The sequence below is a fragment of the Podarcis erhardii genome, assembly GCF_964252035.2.
Source record: "Podarcis erhardii genome assembly, chromosome: 5".
In the NCBI taxonomy this organism is placed as follows: Eukaryota; Metazoa; Chordata; class Lepidosauria; order Squamata; family Lacertidae; genus Podarcis; species Podarcis erhardii.
The window spans coordinates 12,693,408-12,710,092 of NC_138509.1; the positions used below are offsets into that span (position 1 = coordinate 12,693,408).

The 16,685-nt window shown below is 46.1% G+C and overlaps 2 protein-coding genes across 3 annotated transcripts in view; one reads left to right on the forward strand and one right to left on the reverse strand.

Moving 5' to 3' along the window:
- PDLIM1 (PDZ and LIM domain 1) overlaps window positions 1-10,440 on the forward strand; it is a 37,674-nt gene extending 27,234 nt beyond the window's left edge. Inside the window, exons 4-8 of one of the 2 annotated variants that reach the window (XM_081864381.1) lie at window positions 1,864-1,934; window positions 3,538-3,843; window positions 7,483-7,637; window positions 9,160-9,274; window positions 9,980-10,440. In XM_081864381.1, coding sequence (XP_081720507.1) covers window positions 1,864-1,934; window positions 3,538-3,843; window positions 7,483-7,637; window positions 9,160-9,274; window positions 9,980-10,166 — 834 coding nt within the window. In that variant the 3' untranslated portion in view covers window positions 10,167-10,440. Of the gene's footprint in view, window positions 1-1,443; window positions 1,644-1,863; window positions 1,935-3,537; window positions 3,844-7,482; window positions 7,638-9,159; window positions 9,275-9,979 lie in introns of both variants that reach the window. The other variant, XM_081864382.1, reaches the window with a different exon arrangement.
- Window positions 10,441-11,377: 937 nt separating this feature from the next.
- The window catches only part of HELLS (helicase, lymphoid specific), a 34,588-nt gene continuing 29,280 nt past the window's right edge, over window positions 11,378-16,685 (reverse strand). The window contains exons 19-22 of the mRNA XM_081864269.1: window positions 15,446-15,605; window positions 12,875-12,971; window positions 12,615-12,691; window positions 11,378-11,875 (exon numbers count right to left, since the gene is read on the reverse strand). Coding sequence (XP_081720395.1) covers window positions 11,781-11,875; window positions 12,615-12,691; window positions 12,875-12,971; window positions 15,446-15,605 — 429 coding nt within the window. The 3' untranslated portion in view covers window positions 11,378-11,780. The remainder of the gene's footprint in view (window positions 11,876-12,614; window positions 12,692-12,874; window positions 12,972-15,445; window positions 15,606-16,685) is intronic.

A 16,685-nucleotide genomic window follows, 5' to 3' on the forward strand; every position in this document is an offset into this window, starting at 1 on the left:
CATATTCGTCATTGTTCCTGAATCGTTTTGTCTTTTGCATTGATGTAAACGCTTGGTAAACACAGAAAGGGAAGCTGGAAAGCTACTCAGGCAGGTTTTCCCTCCCCACCCAAGAAGAAGAAGTTGGGTAAGCTTTCGCATTTTCACTCAGATTTCAGAGCATTTAAAATTTCCCAACCAGATGCCATTTGGAAGACAAAATTGAGACACTGCCATGGCCTCCTTTAATTTTCCTCCTTTATTTTTTCAATCTCTTTATCTCTGCATCTCCTTTTTTTTTAAAAAAAAAAGAGCTGCGAATATTTGGGACTATGAGGAGGTCGGACCAATTGCTACAGGTGTTGGGAAAACCAGATTTGCGCTTGGGTACAGCAACAGATAGGGACGTGGGTGGCGCTGTGGGTTAAACCACAGAGCCTAGGACTTGCCGATCAGAAGGTCGGTGGTTTGAATCCCCGTGACGGGGTGAGCTCCCGTTGCTCGGTCCCTGCTGCTGCCAATCTAGCACTTTGAAAGCACATCAAAGTGCAAGTAGATAAATAGGTACTGCTCCAGTGGGAAGGTAAACGGCGTTTCCGTGCGCTGCTCTGGTTTGCCAGAAGCGGCTTAGTCCTGCTGGCCACATGACCCGGAAGCTGTACGCCGGCTCCCTTGGCCAATAAAGCGAGATGAGCACCGCAACCCCAGAGTTGGTCACGACTGGACCTAATGGTCAGGGGTCCCTTTACCTTTACCTTTACAGCAACAGATTCATGCAGATCATATCGATTTGCTCATAATTCATTTCAGTGCTCAGCGCAGCTTCTAAATCTTCAAAGCATTTCATTCCATTGTGTTGAAATCCTCACAACAATTCTGCAAGGGTGGAGAACGTGGTTGTCCTGTATCGCAGAGGTGGGAGTGGAGATTTGAGGTTAAGAAAGTTTCTAACACTGCCAGCACTACACTGCAGCCTTCTCAAGCCATTTTTTGCCGGGCAGAGACATGTTCTTGGTCTTTGACAATGCTCTTGCTATTTTGGCACCTGTTTCCACCGCGTCATTTTCCCCTTGCACAGTGTATGACAAAGGCGACAAAAGGTCTCAGAGACAAAGGTCACAGACAGGACACCGCAGACTACTGAGACCGCAAAAGGTTAGACAGAGGCAATGATGTTCAGACAGCCGTGGCTTTGTCTGTGAGGGGTGTGTGTGCTCCGCACCCCAAGGTCACGTGTGCAGGCAGACTGAGGCTGCCTGCGGGTGGGGAGTGTGCTCCCTCCGGACCCCACTGCCCACTCCGCGATCATCCCTACACTAATGTCCATCCCGTATCCAAATATATTCCACCCCCCTTTGCAGACCGACCTTGTTTTTCGCCAATTCCTTGCACAGCCGAGGGACTGCTGCTTATCACCCACACGCCCAGCGCATCTGATTGTTCCCTCTGCTCCCTTGCATGCAGGATATAAGACACATAGGAAGCGCACATAACCGAAGCGCTATGCCCTTCACTGCCGCCACTGCTGCTTCCAGCACTGCACCCAAGGTCATCACTGCCCAGTACAACAGCCCAGCGGGCCTGTACTCCTCGGAAAACATACAGACCTTCAACGACGCCGTGGGGTCCAAGTCCGCTCAGGGCGACCAGGAGCCCAGCAAAAAGTAAGTGGCTCCCCAGTTTTGCGCTCGACGGCACCACCACCACACAAGGAAAGCCCTGGTCTCTACTGTAGATGCACGGAGTGAGTGTATTTATGCTGTGACGCACCTCAAGACTTCTTTTCTTTCAGATTGGCCACTCGGCTGGCGTGTGCCTGAGAACACCAGTTCTTCTGACGCAACAAAGAAAAACTAATGACCTTTTTGTTCTTTGATTCCCCAGCTGCCTGTGCCGTTTCAGCGCGCTTTCAGTATGACGTACGAGCCTTTAAAATTGCCTCCCCACTCGCTCAGGTGCTCGCCGCTTCTATTACGAGAATAATTGTGGCTTTTTGTGATCTTCCCAGCGAAATGGGACGGTCTGGCAGAGGGAGCACAAGTAAAGACTTCTCTTTTCAACGGAAGGTTTTGTGGTCCTGAAAGTAACATCTTTTTTGGGGTGTGTGTGTGAAGGGCTGAGAAACTTTTCTTAGATGTTTAAATCTTCAGGTAAAGGTGTAAAACAGATTGCTTCCTTTTCCAACCCCTGAGAGCTTTGCAGCAAACAGAAGTGTACCTTAGTAGGAGAAAACGCAAGTTAGAAGTGACATTTTTGCTGGAGGCATAAATGCTTCTGTGCACCAGTTGTGGTCCATAGGAGGGGAGGGATATTTTGTGCTCGATCTGGTTGGCCATTGTGTGTCCTGGACTAGAATGAGCCTTTGGTCGGATCCAGCAGGCTCTTCTTATGCTTTGAATTGCTAAAAATCACCCTTCCACAGGAGAGGTTTTACATCATCATGGTTCCTGTACACTTCACCATTGCTGGCCCAAGATATTTTGCTTCTTGAAGTGGAACCAAAATGCCCCCTGTCCTGGCTAAGGCTAGGACTTCTTCTTTTTTTAAGTGCAGATGTTTGCATTATTCTGGCAGCAATTCCTGCCTTCATCTACTCATCCCTCATGAAGCGGGTCCCTACATTTTAGTTACAGTGGTACCTCGGTTTTTGAACATCTCGGAAATCGAACGTTTCGGTTTTTGAACCGAAAACCCGGAAGGAACTGCTTCGGTTTTTCAAATGCTTTTCGGAAGTCGGACGTGCCACGCCGCTTCCGTATTTAGCTTTCCGGAAGTAAATGCTTTGGTTTTCGAATACATAACTGTCTGTAAAACACTAGTACATCAATCCACAGTCATTCATATGAAGGGCTCACCCTGACTTCCATTTGTGCTGTGATTTCTACTGTAAAGGTTCAGGATTTCCAGACAGGGACCGAGTAGGTTTTTTGTTTTGTTCCGCCACTTTCCCCGGAATCGGAACAGATTTCAATCAGGTTTGCTGCAGAATGTTCCAATTCAGTGCTAAACAGCGAGTTTTCCCAGGGAAAAGCAGCAGGACCAGAAAACACGCTCGGACCTTTGCTTAGAAATCGCGGCACAAACAGAAGTCTCGATGAGCCCCAAGTTATTCTGCGATGCATATTGTGCTGGCTCCTTGGCTGTGTGGAACTGTCTAAACCAGGCTTCCATAAACTTGGCCCTCCAGATGTTTTTGGCCTACAACTCCCATGATCCCTAGCTAGCAAGGGATGATGGGAATTGTAGTCTCAAAACATCTGGAGGGCTGAGTTTGAGGAAGCCTGGTCTAAGCAGTCTTTTCCAAACTTGGGTCTCCAGCTGATTTTGGACTACAATTCCCACCATCCCTGACCACTGGTCCTGCTAGCTTAGGGATCATGGGAGTTGTAGTCCCAAGAGAGCTGGAGACCCAGGTTTGGGAAACTCTGGTCTAAATAAAGCTGGTTTAGGGTTGCGATTGATGCTGTAATTAATTTATGTCCTTTCTTCCCCACCTCCGTGGCAAATTATCATCCCGAACGTACCCCATCCTTTATAACGCCCTCCTTTTGTGACCAGTCCTTTGTCACCTGCTGGCGGGTTCAAGGCTCCTTTTGCATCGGTCTATAACCCACTCCAGGCCTCTTCCTCCTCTCCTTTGCGAAGGAGGCACAGTACCTCGTCCATCCCCAGCCAGATCCGAGTGGGCCCAGAACAGCTCAAGGAAGTTGCTCAGATCTGCCCCAGCAGCCCTGTGGAAGTGGACGTGCCAGGACTCAAAGTGCGGCACGTACAGTTTAACTCTCCTTTACAGCTCTATTCACAGAAAAACATCCTGGATTCTTTGCAGGGACAGATCTCTTACGTTAGCCCTACCTTCCCCAGGTAAATTTGCCTGCCTCACATGCCGCTGAATTGTTGTCCCTGCGCACATTTACTTTCCTCATCCTTTTGTGTGCATCCATCGCTCACTCAACGCGGTCGATTGTTGCAAAAATAAACCCTCTACATTCTTGTGATGGGTGCATCTCCTCAAGCTGAGATTTGGGGTTGCTTCTCTAACGTTTTGGAGCTTCCAGTCAGTGGAAGGGGCTCACTGTGGTGTACATATGCTGGATTTGGGCATGCTTCTCTAATATTCTTTTTTTGGGGGGGGGGGTTGTGTTAATCCTTTACACCCCTGTTCATCGAGGATCACCTTATCCCTCTGTTAAATAGTGGGTAGACATAGCAGATGACACAGCGATTCTCCAAACAGCTCTTGTTTATTCACAGGTCAGAACAGAACTGAACTGAAGGGTTCAGTCAGCCTGCTTATATAGAGCTCCAGTGCAACGTAACTGTAACAATTTTCTAAAACTATCCAATCACTGAGCATCACTTTCGATCCCTTATTTGCATAACTATCTACAGTATCCCCCTGCTGGCCCAGGGTGAGAACTTAGATTGTGGTATTTATTAAATTCCTAAAAGGCCCTTCATCCGAGGATCACAGGGTGGCGTACATAGAAAAACACAAAAATACACAACATGGTAGCAAGCAAAAACAAGACCACCCTCAGTATGGGGAGCTTTTCTACATGCAAATGTGGTTTCTTGTGCTTGAACCTAAAGCATAATAGGATAAGAAAAGGAGAGAGCAAGGTCTGGATCGGGGAGAAATTTGAGCATGCAAATTACCTGTGTATGGGCCCGGGGGAAATACTTTGGTGAGGACGACAACGTTACCTTGGAATTGGCCCTTGATGCATGAAGCCTGTCTCAGTAGCTTTTCCCAATTGCTCGTTTTTCTTCTCCTGTCGCGCATGGTTCAGGTTGGTCAAATAGGCTTTATTCACACAAGCAGGAAGGATCTGTTCCATGGAATGTGTTGGATTTTGAACACCATTGCTGGCAAGTTGTGACCACTCTAAATGCTTTTTGCGCATGCCCTGTGGCTGCCCATTAGCTACAAACAGGCCAGTTCCACTTAGTGTTAGAAATAAGGCATTGTAAGAGACAACCGGGACGCGGGTGGCGCTGTGGGTTAAACCACAGAGCCTAGGACTTGCCGATGAGAAGGTCGGCGGTTCGAATCCCCGCGACGGGGTGAGCTCCCGTTGCTCGGTCCCTGCTCCTGCCAGCCTAGCAGTTCGAAAGCACGTCAAAGTGCAAGTAGATAAATAGGTACCACTCCGGCGGGAAGGTAAACGGCATTTCCGTGCGCTGCTCTGGTTCGCCAGAAGCGGCTTAGTCTCCTGGCCACATGACCCGGAAGCTGTATACCGGCTCCCTCGGCCATTAAAGCGAGATGAGCGCCGCAACCCCAGAGTCGTCCGCGACTGGACCTAACGGTCAGAGGTCCCTTTACCTTTACCTTTAAGAGACGATCAGGCCTTTAAAGAAGCAATAATGGAACAGAGAGATGGTAGAAAAGCTTTAGATATTCCAAATGTTGTAGAAACCTCGTTTTCTAACGGACAAAGAAATTTCAGAAAACCTTCCACTTAAATGTGGAGCTCAACCAGCAGGAAACAGAATAGCCTTGATCTACAGTTTGTAGAATCAGGTACCTTTCCTCAGCCCAGTTTGGAAGCAAGATGAGCTGGGAGAGAAATATTACGACCTGTTGAGCCTGAAGGTATTGTGGTGTGGGAGAGAAAGAAAGATGCTTTTCTATGTCATGGATGCTTTAGGTGAGATTCTGCAATGCAGGGAGTCCCATGCAAGCTTGGAGGTCTATAATTCTCACTCATATGCCTCTTGAGGGTACAAAATTCACTCTATAGCCCAAACATATGTCTAGTTTTGACCCGGAAAATTCTCTGAGATTTAATTTCCATGCTTTTGCACATTGTTCATGTTGTTATCTTCAATGACCACGATTAGTTAGGAGTTGCTTTTAGAGACTGCAATTAGTGATTGCTAATGATAGTTCTGAGGGGAAGGAATTGGTGGTGTGTCATCATTGGAGCACTGGGTGAAGTTTAGAAGGTACACCATGCAAGTTAAAACAAAATGTGATTGAACCTCTTCAGATTTAACATATTGCGGTTTGTGTATGTTTTAAAGCAATAGCCTATCTTTTCTGTGTTTTATCTTGGATGAAATGGTTACATTTTTAACTTAAACAGCACCCCCACCTTAGGCCCGCTTGATATTCGTGTAATGCGCTGGAAATGATGTGCATTATTTCTGGCTCCTATGCCTAATGGTGAAAAGTTATCCCAATAGGAAAATAAGGGATCCTTCTTGGTGCCTTCTGGAAGGAGACAGTCATCTTTGCAAGGCAAAATGGAATGTCTGAATTGCCTCACAGACCTGGTACAAATGTAGTTCATCACTCAATGAACATGAAGCAAGTCATCGCAGGTCAAACCCTATTGCTCTCGTATTGCCTGAAGCGCAGATGTTTTTACATGAAGCCTGTTACATATTCAGCCACAGCCCCGTCAAGTGATATGCATGAATCAGCTCTTATTGTTCCTCTTGTCTGTGTCTCTCACAAACAGCGAGTCTTGTGGATCCAGTGTGTGGGGCAGCCAGTTATGCACACTTATTCATGTTCATTATGTTGTGCTCGTCTGCAGTTGTGCAGCTTAAGCCAGTCTTTTGTTTTGTGAATTTCCTGCTCACCTGGGGTGAGTAGCAACGGCTGCCTGGGAAAATCTGATTAGCAAACATCACCTGTCTTATGCAGAGTGTGTAGTTTTCTCCCGTGCAGCCAAGAGGGGGAATTTAAGCCTATCGATAACCCTCTTGTCGGACGTGGGTGGCGCTGTGGGTTAAATCACAGAGCCTAGGACTTGCCAATCAGAAGGTCGGCAGTTCGAATCCCCGCGACGGGTTGAGCTCCCGTTGCTCAGTCCCTGCTCCTGCCAACCTAGCAGTTTGAAAGCATGTCAAAAGTGCAAGTAGATAAATAGGTACCTCTCCAGCGGGAAGGTAAACGGTGTTTCCGTGCGCTGCTCTGGTATGCCAGAAGCGGCTTAGTCGTGCTGGCCACATGATCTGGAAGCTTTACGCCGGCTCCCTCGGCCAATAAAGTGAGATGAGCGCCGCAACCCTAGAGTCGGCCACGACTGGACCTAATGGTCAGGGGTACCTTTACCTTAACCCTCTTGTTAAAATAAAAGTACTAAAAATTCTGGAGATACTCTAATTCAGAGTCCATTAGTTTGGACCCAGAGAGACCAGTAAACCTGGACACCACAAACCCAAGTGGTAGGCATCGCACATTATATTCTGGAAGCACCAATAATGGGGGGGGGGGAAGTAACATAAGAATGGTGCGAGTATACACTTAAAAGTAGTTTTAAAAGGGGAAATACCAAGAAACTACTGTTAAGAGGCGATGACTGGCTTTTCCTGCATTCAGTTGTAGATTTAATCTCACTGCCGCTTGTTTGTGCAAAGACACTTTCCGTCTCTAGTTGTTTCTCTCTGTGTCTTGTTTTCTCACCTTAAAACAAACAAGCAAAAATGCTGTTAGCAGATCTCCCAGCACTTCATTCACTAAAGGTGTTTCCTTTAATTTTTCCTCAGCTTGGAACAACTTAACCAGCCTGCCGGTAACTTAGTGATTGACAGAGACTCTGAGGTCTACAAGATGCTGCAGGAGAACCAAGATTCGGCAGAGCCGCCTCGACAATCCACCTCATTCTTGGTCCTCCAAGAAATTTTAGAATCTGAAGAGAAAGGTAAAGGGGTGTTTGTGTGTACACGTTGGTTTTTAAGAAACAAGGACTGTTAAGCTCAAAGACTTGGCTGGAAATACTGTATTTTTCGCTCCATAGGGTGCACCTAGTTTTTAGGGGGGGAAATAAAGGAAAAAAAATATTCCCCCCCCCCCAGCCGCGGGGCTGGGGCAGGGGAAGCCCGAGCTTCCCCCGACCCCAGCCCCCAGAACAGGTCCAGGAGCGGCGGCAAGATTGCACGCAACCTCGTCGCCGCACCCGGAGCTTGCGGGGCTGGGGACGGGGGAAACCTGAGAACAGGCTGCTATCCGCAAGCCTTCGGAGTCCGAAGGCATGCAGATAGCTGCCTGAAGCCCGGGGAGCGCAGTGCCAACTCCCACTGCTCTCCCCGGGCTTCAGGCTTCAGGCTGCTATCTGCAAGCCTTCGGAGCCCGGCGGGAACTCCCACTGCGCTCAGAAGGCTTGCAGATAGCTGCCTGAAGCCTGGAGAGCGAGAGGGGTCGGTGCGCACCGACCCCTCTCACTCTCCTGGCTTCAGCGAAAGCCTGCATTCGCTCCATAGGACGCACACTCATTTCCCCTTCATTTTTGGAGGGGAAAAAGTGTGTCCTATAGAGCGAAAAATACGGTAATAGAGGGAGAAGGAAGCAGCATTTGATCCTTATGACCCTTGCTCTGAACCAGCTCCCCTGTGGGACACACATGTTGCAAAGTTACATTGATGTTCTTAAAAATAGCAGCTGCGAGGAGGGAAATCGGGGGCTAGAGGGCAGGGAGAGGGTTTAATCTTTCCATACGGTAGTCCCGATGGAAATTGCCTTCCCCTTGACCCCCAAGAAACGACAATTTGGCTCAGGAGGGAAGCTCCTTTTTATCACGCTCATCAAACCACATTCCTTATAGGGATTATAAAGGAGTGCTTTAGCCTCCTTTGGGAAACAGTTCTCAGCTAAGTCGTTCTGGGTACTTAATATGGAGGGAAGCTGTTGAATGTGGGATAGATCCAAGATTGTTTGGTTTGGTGGGGGAAGCCGAGCTGTGGATGGAGGGTCAAAACTGAGCAGTGAAAATTCACCAAAATCTGCACTTCCGACATGGGCTGCCATACGGCTGGATTTTCCCAGACATTTCGGCAATTTCCACCCGGACACTGTTTACAAGGGCCAAATACCAGCTACGTTCGGAAAATTCCAGACGTATGGCAACCCAATACAAAACAACCTTATCTGCAATAGTATCCCTGTTGTAACCTATGCAACATTTCAGTCCTTCAAAACCACTGCCAAAAGCCACAGGGGGTGGACTTCAGACTTTCAGATTTCAGCAACACCTTGTGTGAGGCCAAAATTTCATTGGACATGCATTTTTTTATATATATATATTATTCAACATGGCGCCAGGGAAAGATCTCCAATGATGCTGTTTTATTTCCTCAGCAGAAACCACGGCCTGTATTATTGCCTTGATTTTATACTCAAGACAGTTCTCCTAATCCGTAATACTGGTTGCTTTAAAATACCTACAGATCCCAATAAGCCTTCCGGATTCCGAAGTGTGAAAGCACCAACAACCAAAGTTGCAGCATCGATTGGAAATTCTCAGAAGCTTCCTGTCTGTGATAAGTGTGGATCTGGCATCGTGTAAGTAGCAGCACGAGCAGTCATTGGAGACTGCAATTGTGGAGAGGCTGTAGTTCAGACACTGGCAAACTCGGTCCACCAGATGTTTTGGGACTACAACTCCCATCATCCCTGACCACTGGTCCTGTTAGCTAGGGATGGGAGTTGTAGTCCCAAAACATCTGGAGAGCCAAGTTTGGCTATGGCTGCTGTAGTTTGAGGAAATACTTTTCAGCTTTGAGAAAATGGTTAAGGGAGGGTTGTGGTGGAAGTTTTAGTATTGAGTAGCATGTGAATGGGTAATCAAGAACTAAACAACAGTCAATACCGCATTTTGTAGTGGTACCAACGCGGGTGGCGCTGTGGGTTAAATCACAGAGCCTAGGACTTGCCGATCAGAAGGTCGGCGGTTCGAATCCCCGCGACGGGGTGAGCTCCCGTTGCTCAGTCCCTGCTCCTGCCAACCTAGCAGTTTGAAAGCATGTCAAAAGTGCAAGTAGACAAATAGGTACCACTCCAGCGGGAAGGTAAATGGCATTTCTGTGCGCTGCTCTGGTTCGCCAGAAGCGGCTTAGTCATGCTGGCCACATGGCTCCCTCGGCCAATAAAGCGAGATGAGCGCTGCAACCCCAGAGTCGGCCATGACTGGACCTAATGGTCAGGGGTCCCTTTACCTTTTTATATGACCTTCCTGAATTTTGATCCTGGTACTGTTTTTCTCCCCAGAGGTGTGTTTGTGAAACTCCGGGAGAAGCACCTCCATCCAGAGTGCTATGTGTGCAGTGATTGCGGAACGAACCTGAAGCAGAAAGGGCACTTCTTTGTGGAGGACCGCATCTACTGTGAGAAGCACGCCCGGGAACGGGTCACCCCGCCTGAAGGATACGATGTGATCACTGTGTTTCCAAAATGAGTGTTTTTCCAGCACTCTACCAGGCACCACTGTCTTCTGCCTCTGAATTCTCCTGGCAGTCACGGAGGCTCAGCGAGGCTTTTTGCCAGTGGACCTTTTTATACCGCTAAGTAAGTGAACCACTTCCATTTTTATAAAGAAAATCCGCTCGGTCGGAGGGAATTGCCCCTCTTTTTTTGATAATGCAACTCTTCTTCCGCAACTAAAAATCGGATGCCAGAGGGCAAGCCACACGATTGTTCTTTTTCTACTCAATAAAAGGAGCTGACTCAAACCGCTGTCTGCATTGTGTTTGAGTTAGCGGTGTGTGGACTAGATGCCGGGTAAACGGGAGTATACACCAAAAGTACTCCTGTCTCAAAGTTAGATTTTTTAAGAATCCAGGTCAGCAAAAATATTGCCTCTTCTGCACCAGTGTGCTTTTCTGCTTCTCACTTTGATATCACTTACACAAGTTTCTTGTTAGGGCTGGGGGGTGTTGCATGATGTCTCATGAGTTCTGCAGTCTGTGGAAAGGGCTTGCTTACTTTAGTTTCCCATGGTGTGGTTTTATAAAAAGAACTGCCTGTTCCCTATTATCCTTCTGCTTGCCTTTGTTTTTTGTTATTGCTGAAACTGAACTGTTTCTGAAGCAGTGCTTTTAAGTACTTGCATTCATTCTTTTAGTGTGAAATACTATGATGCAACTCTTTTCTTCAGACTCGTGCCAAGGAAAACACACTTCTCACTGGGCATAGCAACTAATTCCGTCTTTGAGCAATAACACTAGGTATCTAGATAACAAAACAGTCCACCCCCCCTTCCCCTGGTGGTTTGATAGCAGATTGTTGTAGAATTGGCTTTTACCTAGAGCAGTAAGGGGAGCAACTTTGCAATTTACTTTCATCCAGGAGTGCCAAACTGGGGGGGGGGGGGGGGAAAGCTGAGTTTCCCATCTTAAGGAGGTAACCCTGAATTGTCTCCCCTGCCTTGATAAATTTCTTTGGCTCTTTACTATCATTTGTTACTTTTACACCAATCGTTACTGACAAAACCCAAAACGATCTCAAAAGATGTGGAAACGAGACATAAGTTAAGTAATAACATGGACTTAGGTTCTGAGAACCTGGCACCTCGAGGTGTACAATTTCAAGCTGGGGGTTATTTTTTGTAGTGCTTCTAGGAGACAACTGAACACGTGGATTTGCAGTAACTCTGCTATCTTGCAAGTGTTGCTTGTTACAAAACAATTTATTTAGCAAAATTATCAAAAACTGAAGTCATACAGGTTTGGACTTTGAAACAAAATACATCGACCAAATAAAACTATACTTGAGAGCAAGGGGTAAGCATACTGAGAAGTAAAAAAACCAAAAACTCCAAATCCTACCATTTATCAGAACTTCCACAGGAAACTATAGTAGTATTTAGCTTTCCAGTTTGTACAAAGTCAGAGGATCTAAAATCCAAGGGGAGTCCAAAAGCTCTCTTTTCACATCTACACTTATTAATGTTACATTTTAGAGCCTATTTTCTTTCTGGAAAATGATACAACCAAAACAATAGTCTGAAATGCATTTCTGAACTCTTAAGAACAAAGCAACTGTAAGGTTACAGTCACCAACTGCCTGTATCTCAAAACACACTCTCTGTGCTGACATCTTCAGAGTTTTCTAAAACCTTGAACGCTCTCATTTTCTCTTTATGTTGCTCAGAAGTTTTCATTTGGTCTAGGGAGAAAGAAGCAAAACACAGTTTAGAGCACCTTCCTTGAACTGGTGGATCGGGAAACTCGAGTGGTTTGTGGCCTGATCCAAGGTGGATCGCAACAGGAGTGCTATCGTGCAAAATATATGGTGAATGATTAAGGGAAGAGTCTCCAAAATGCATGTTTGGGTTAAAAATGGGCCCTAGGTCTGAAAAGCTTGAAGATACCTGTGTTCAGAAAGACTAGAGTGTCAGTAAACAGCCAGGTTGTTCTTTTTAAACCAACCTAGCCCTCCTTTATAAAAAGACAATGCTCTCTGAACTTTGTCTTGTGTAGTTTCAAACTCTAGCATTCTTTTTTTGATAACACAATCAAATTGACAATTATTCAGTAGTAAGAATCGGACTTAAGTAGCTAGGCCGAAAGTTGAGTCACTACCAATGCAGTTGTTTCTCTCCTAGCACAATTGCTGCAGCAAAAAATGCTCCTTTGTGGCAAAAGCGTGCGTACGTATCGGAGTTATCAGCTGCACATTTTGTGCTAAGCAACTTGCACAGTAAAAACAGTGAAACAAAAATATTTTTAAAACAGATAGTTGGTCAGAAGCAGCAACAAACAATTGTACTTGGGGAATCCCACCTTTTCCTTAAGGAATTGTATCTCTCAGCTGGGAGACTTCACACTACACACATAGTTCACATTTGAAGCTCATTTCTGGAGAGATTCAAATGAATAGAAAAGACACTGATATATATACTTACCGATAAGGTCACTCCTGTCCAGCAGTAGCTCTAAATCTTTGTCAGTTATTACTTTTTCTCTTGATCCTTTAACCTCTCTACAGATGGAAAGTAAGTGTATATTAATTTCAGATAACTGAGTTCCAGTGCAACCATATTTATTTACTTGAAACCAAGCCCCGCAAGTTATTAAAGCACCTCCAACATACAAACCCTTTGTTAAATAAGCATAATGCATTTTTGCACATAAACCAAATGGTTTCTTTGTAAGTGAGACATACCTGTCGTAGTCCCTGGACTGTAGCAGCTCCATTAATTCCTTGGGGTCCAAGCAACTCTTCGACTGGTTTATTCCAAATTTCCCACCTTTAAACTGATCTTGAAGTTAGACAAGAAAAAAAAAAACTTTGAGAGAGAGAAAGCACTGTCGCTTGGGCTTTCTGATAGTATTAAGAAACATCTGGCCACAACACTGGTACAAAAGTTATTAGTTCATAAACATTCTGTTCTCTGCACATTCCATTTTGTCTCGTTGCACACAATTATAGATCAGAGCTTTCTGAAACATTTCCCAAACAGGTTTGCGACATTACATTCAGTACAAGAAAACTTACGAGTAAATTGATTTGACAGGCACGTTTACGTGGTGGAAACACCATTAGATCCCAGTTGGGACGTGGGTGGCGCTGTGATCCAACCCACTGAGTCTCTTGGGCTTGGCGATCCGAATTCCTGCGATGGGGTGAGCTCCCATTGCTGTGTCAACTCATCAACCTAGCAGTTTGAAAGCACACCAGTGCAAGTAGATAAATAGGTACCACTGCAGCAGGAAGGTAAATGGCATTTCCATGCGCTCTGGTTTCTGTCACGGTGTCCCGTTGCGCCAGAAGCGGTATAGTCCTGCTGGCCACAGGACCCGGAAAGCTGTCTGTGGACAAACACCGGCTTCCTTGGCCTGAAAGCGAGATGAGCACTGCAGCCCCATAGTTGCCTTTGACTGGACTTAACCATCCAGGGGTCCTTTACCTTTAACCTAGATCCCAGTTGCTTTTCACCAACTTGGGCAACATTCATGATGTTACACGGCAAGACCTGGTCTTGGTAACTCATTCTCCCAGGTAGGTTTGTACAAATAAGACCCCCTAGGATTGCAAATGTTTGATACGTGTCTTTGACCTACAAAAGGAGAAGAGCCATTGGTGCAAAACGGGTGCTTTTTATGGAAATATTTCCTCTTGGCTAACCCTCCAGGGGCTGTTGGCCAGTGGCGGCCAAAGATGGACATGCCAACGCCCAAACATATGAAGGAAAAAGGAAGTAGAAACTGAAGCCTGTCACTGTTTCCATCAGGTGATCATTGGTTTAACGTCCTGTTGCTTTTGACACCTGGGCATAACTATTTATAGACCCAAAGTAATAGGAAAAATGCAGAAGCACCTCCCTGCTTGTTCCTGTCCATCACAACCGACACATATCCATTACGTTCCTGCATATTTTCGAGGTGCCGCCTTACAGTCAAGATTACTGGAAACTGATGCTGTCTGGATACGGCTATTTTTCTCCTTTTTACTTGCAACCTTGACTCGGCTTATCACGGAGGGATCTGAGATTCAGCTCCTTTCAGGAGGAGACTGCCATCAACGAGTCCTTTCTCTGCCCACAGAGCAGCACATCTGAAAGCCCCTGTCGCGTGTAGAATCCGCACACTAGCCCTGCATCTCTCTGTCGACAGCAGGGGAGACAACGCACATGGCAAGGAGCTTGCAAGAGGCCGAGCTTTGATCTCCATTGCAATCGGATGCCACCTGTTTTCTTCTGCCTTTCAACAGCTTGGACGGTGCCTCTCACCCAACACGCTGAGTGCTAGTTAGGACCATCAAGCGGGCTATAATCTTATGAACACAAGGCAGGTTTACTTCCAAAATCATTTTGTCTCGCAAGTCCCAGAAGCCAGGAAACACAGCAGCAAAACTCTGCTCAAGGCGGTGCAAATGGCAATAGCCCTTGTGGTAAAGCCGTAGGCAAAAGCTCTCTTAAGTGTGCGGAAAGGATTCATCATTTGTTGCTCTCAATGTAAGCCAATTTAAGCCTGTGGGTTCTACCACGGTACACAATCCAATGCATAGCCAAGCAAAGTTATGTACAAGGCGTGACCAGAAAGTTCGGTGAATGGTCACAGAAATAGGGCAGTGAGAAATATTTGAATATACAATTGGCATCAGAAACCCATGAAATGCTCACAATTGTGTAAAGAGATGAAGATGTGTGAGTGGTTTAAGCGTTTCCGTGAAGGGCAGCAAGCCACCAAAGATGACCCTCAATCTTAATCATCAATGACTGTTGATGAGCAGAACGGTGGCAAATGTCAACAGAGTTTGTGAGTTACTGATGCGGAATCAGCGTTTGTCCGTCCAAATGATGATGGAAGAAATGCATATTCTGCGTGAAATACTTACTGAGTTGTCCCACCCTCCATATTCTCCCGATCTGGCCCCACTGGATTTCTTTCTTTTTCCAAAACTGAAATCTGCACTGAAAGGGCACAGATTTTCCAACGTTCCACACGTCCAAGCTGCTGTGACGAGGGAACTGAAATCAGTACAGAAAGAGGACTTCTCCAGAAGTTCCCAACAGTTCTATGAACGTTGTCAACAGTGCATTGTATCAGAGGGGGCCTACTTTGAAGGCCTGTAAGGTATGTATGTTCGAATATTTCTCGCTGTCTGATTTCTGTGACCATTCATCGAACTTTCCGGTCACGCCTTGTACATTTAGAGAAACCACATTCATAGCTATTAGCCCAAGAAGGAAAACCTGTCAATTTTGGTAAGAAAAATGAAGTTGCTACTAACTTTTGTGGATAATCAGCTTCTCTAACTTCCTTTTGGCAGCAGCTCTCTCCACAATCTTCTGATCAATGGTGTTTGCAGTTACAAAGCGATAGACGACCACCGGCTTCGTCTGGCCTATTCGGTGACATCGGTCTTGGGCCTGGAGGTCAGACTGAGGGTTCTAAGAGTGGGAAAGAAAGGAAATGAACTCCAGAGATAAAATTGACCTCAGATTAAGGGGTTTGTTTTCCCTTTTTTTGCAGGGAGTGCCAGCTTTCCCAGAAAAAAGGTTCTAGCTTTCTGCAAGTTTGGGATTAAGGAAAAATATATGAATATATGGAGCTGCTTTATGCTGGGTTAGACCAGTGGTCCACATAGTCCATTATTGTCTACTTCAACTAGCAACAGCTAAGGCAGGCTTCTACCTTACAAATGTATTTCACACACACAAAATGTGACCCCTCCTGACTGCCAGGAATGCAGAAACCTCTAAACATCTGGGGTTGGGCGGAAAAGAGAAATAATAAAAGTTTACAAAGTGCTGCTGTGGTGATGCCAGATCTGACTTGCTGCATGCAGACCATGTGTTCTGCTGTCTCTGACATAAGGGCAGGTCCATTCTACCTAGCAAAAACGACTAGCTGGGGTTTTCTTAATTTCACTTTTCCTGGCTATTTCAATCTGATGTAAAGTGCTGTACCTCAACCAGAGTTGTTTAGTTCAGGTATAGGCAAACTCAGCCCTCCAGATGTTTTGGGACTACAACTCCGATCATCCGTAGCTAACAGGGTCAGGGATGATGGGAATTGTAGTATCAAAACATCTGGAGGGACGAGTTTGCCTATGCCTGGTTTAGTTGATACAGAGATCAAAAATACATAATTGCTTGACTGAACTTTGGAATTTCTGAAACAAAATCTTCTAAGCCTCATGCCATTCCTGTGAGCTGTTTAGAAGTTGGCATGCTCTGGCAGAATAAGAACAGGCACTTCATAGCAGATCACACAACCTGAATTTAAGAGGGGCAAAAATATAAATCTTCCTCTCATCATGCTTCCCTGGAGAACTATTTCTGCAAATGCACCAGGCTTTGGAGGCAGCTTGCTGGGCAATGATGAGGGCTGCCACCATAAAACACTTAACTGAGATTCCTGCATTGCAGGGGGTTGGACTAGATTACCCTCGGGATCCTTTCCAACTCTGATCCCTGAAGCCCCCCTCCCCATGTGTGCCACTCAGCATACAGCCCTTTGAGACTAGG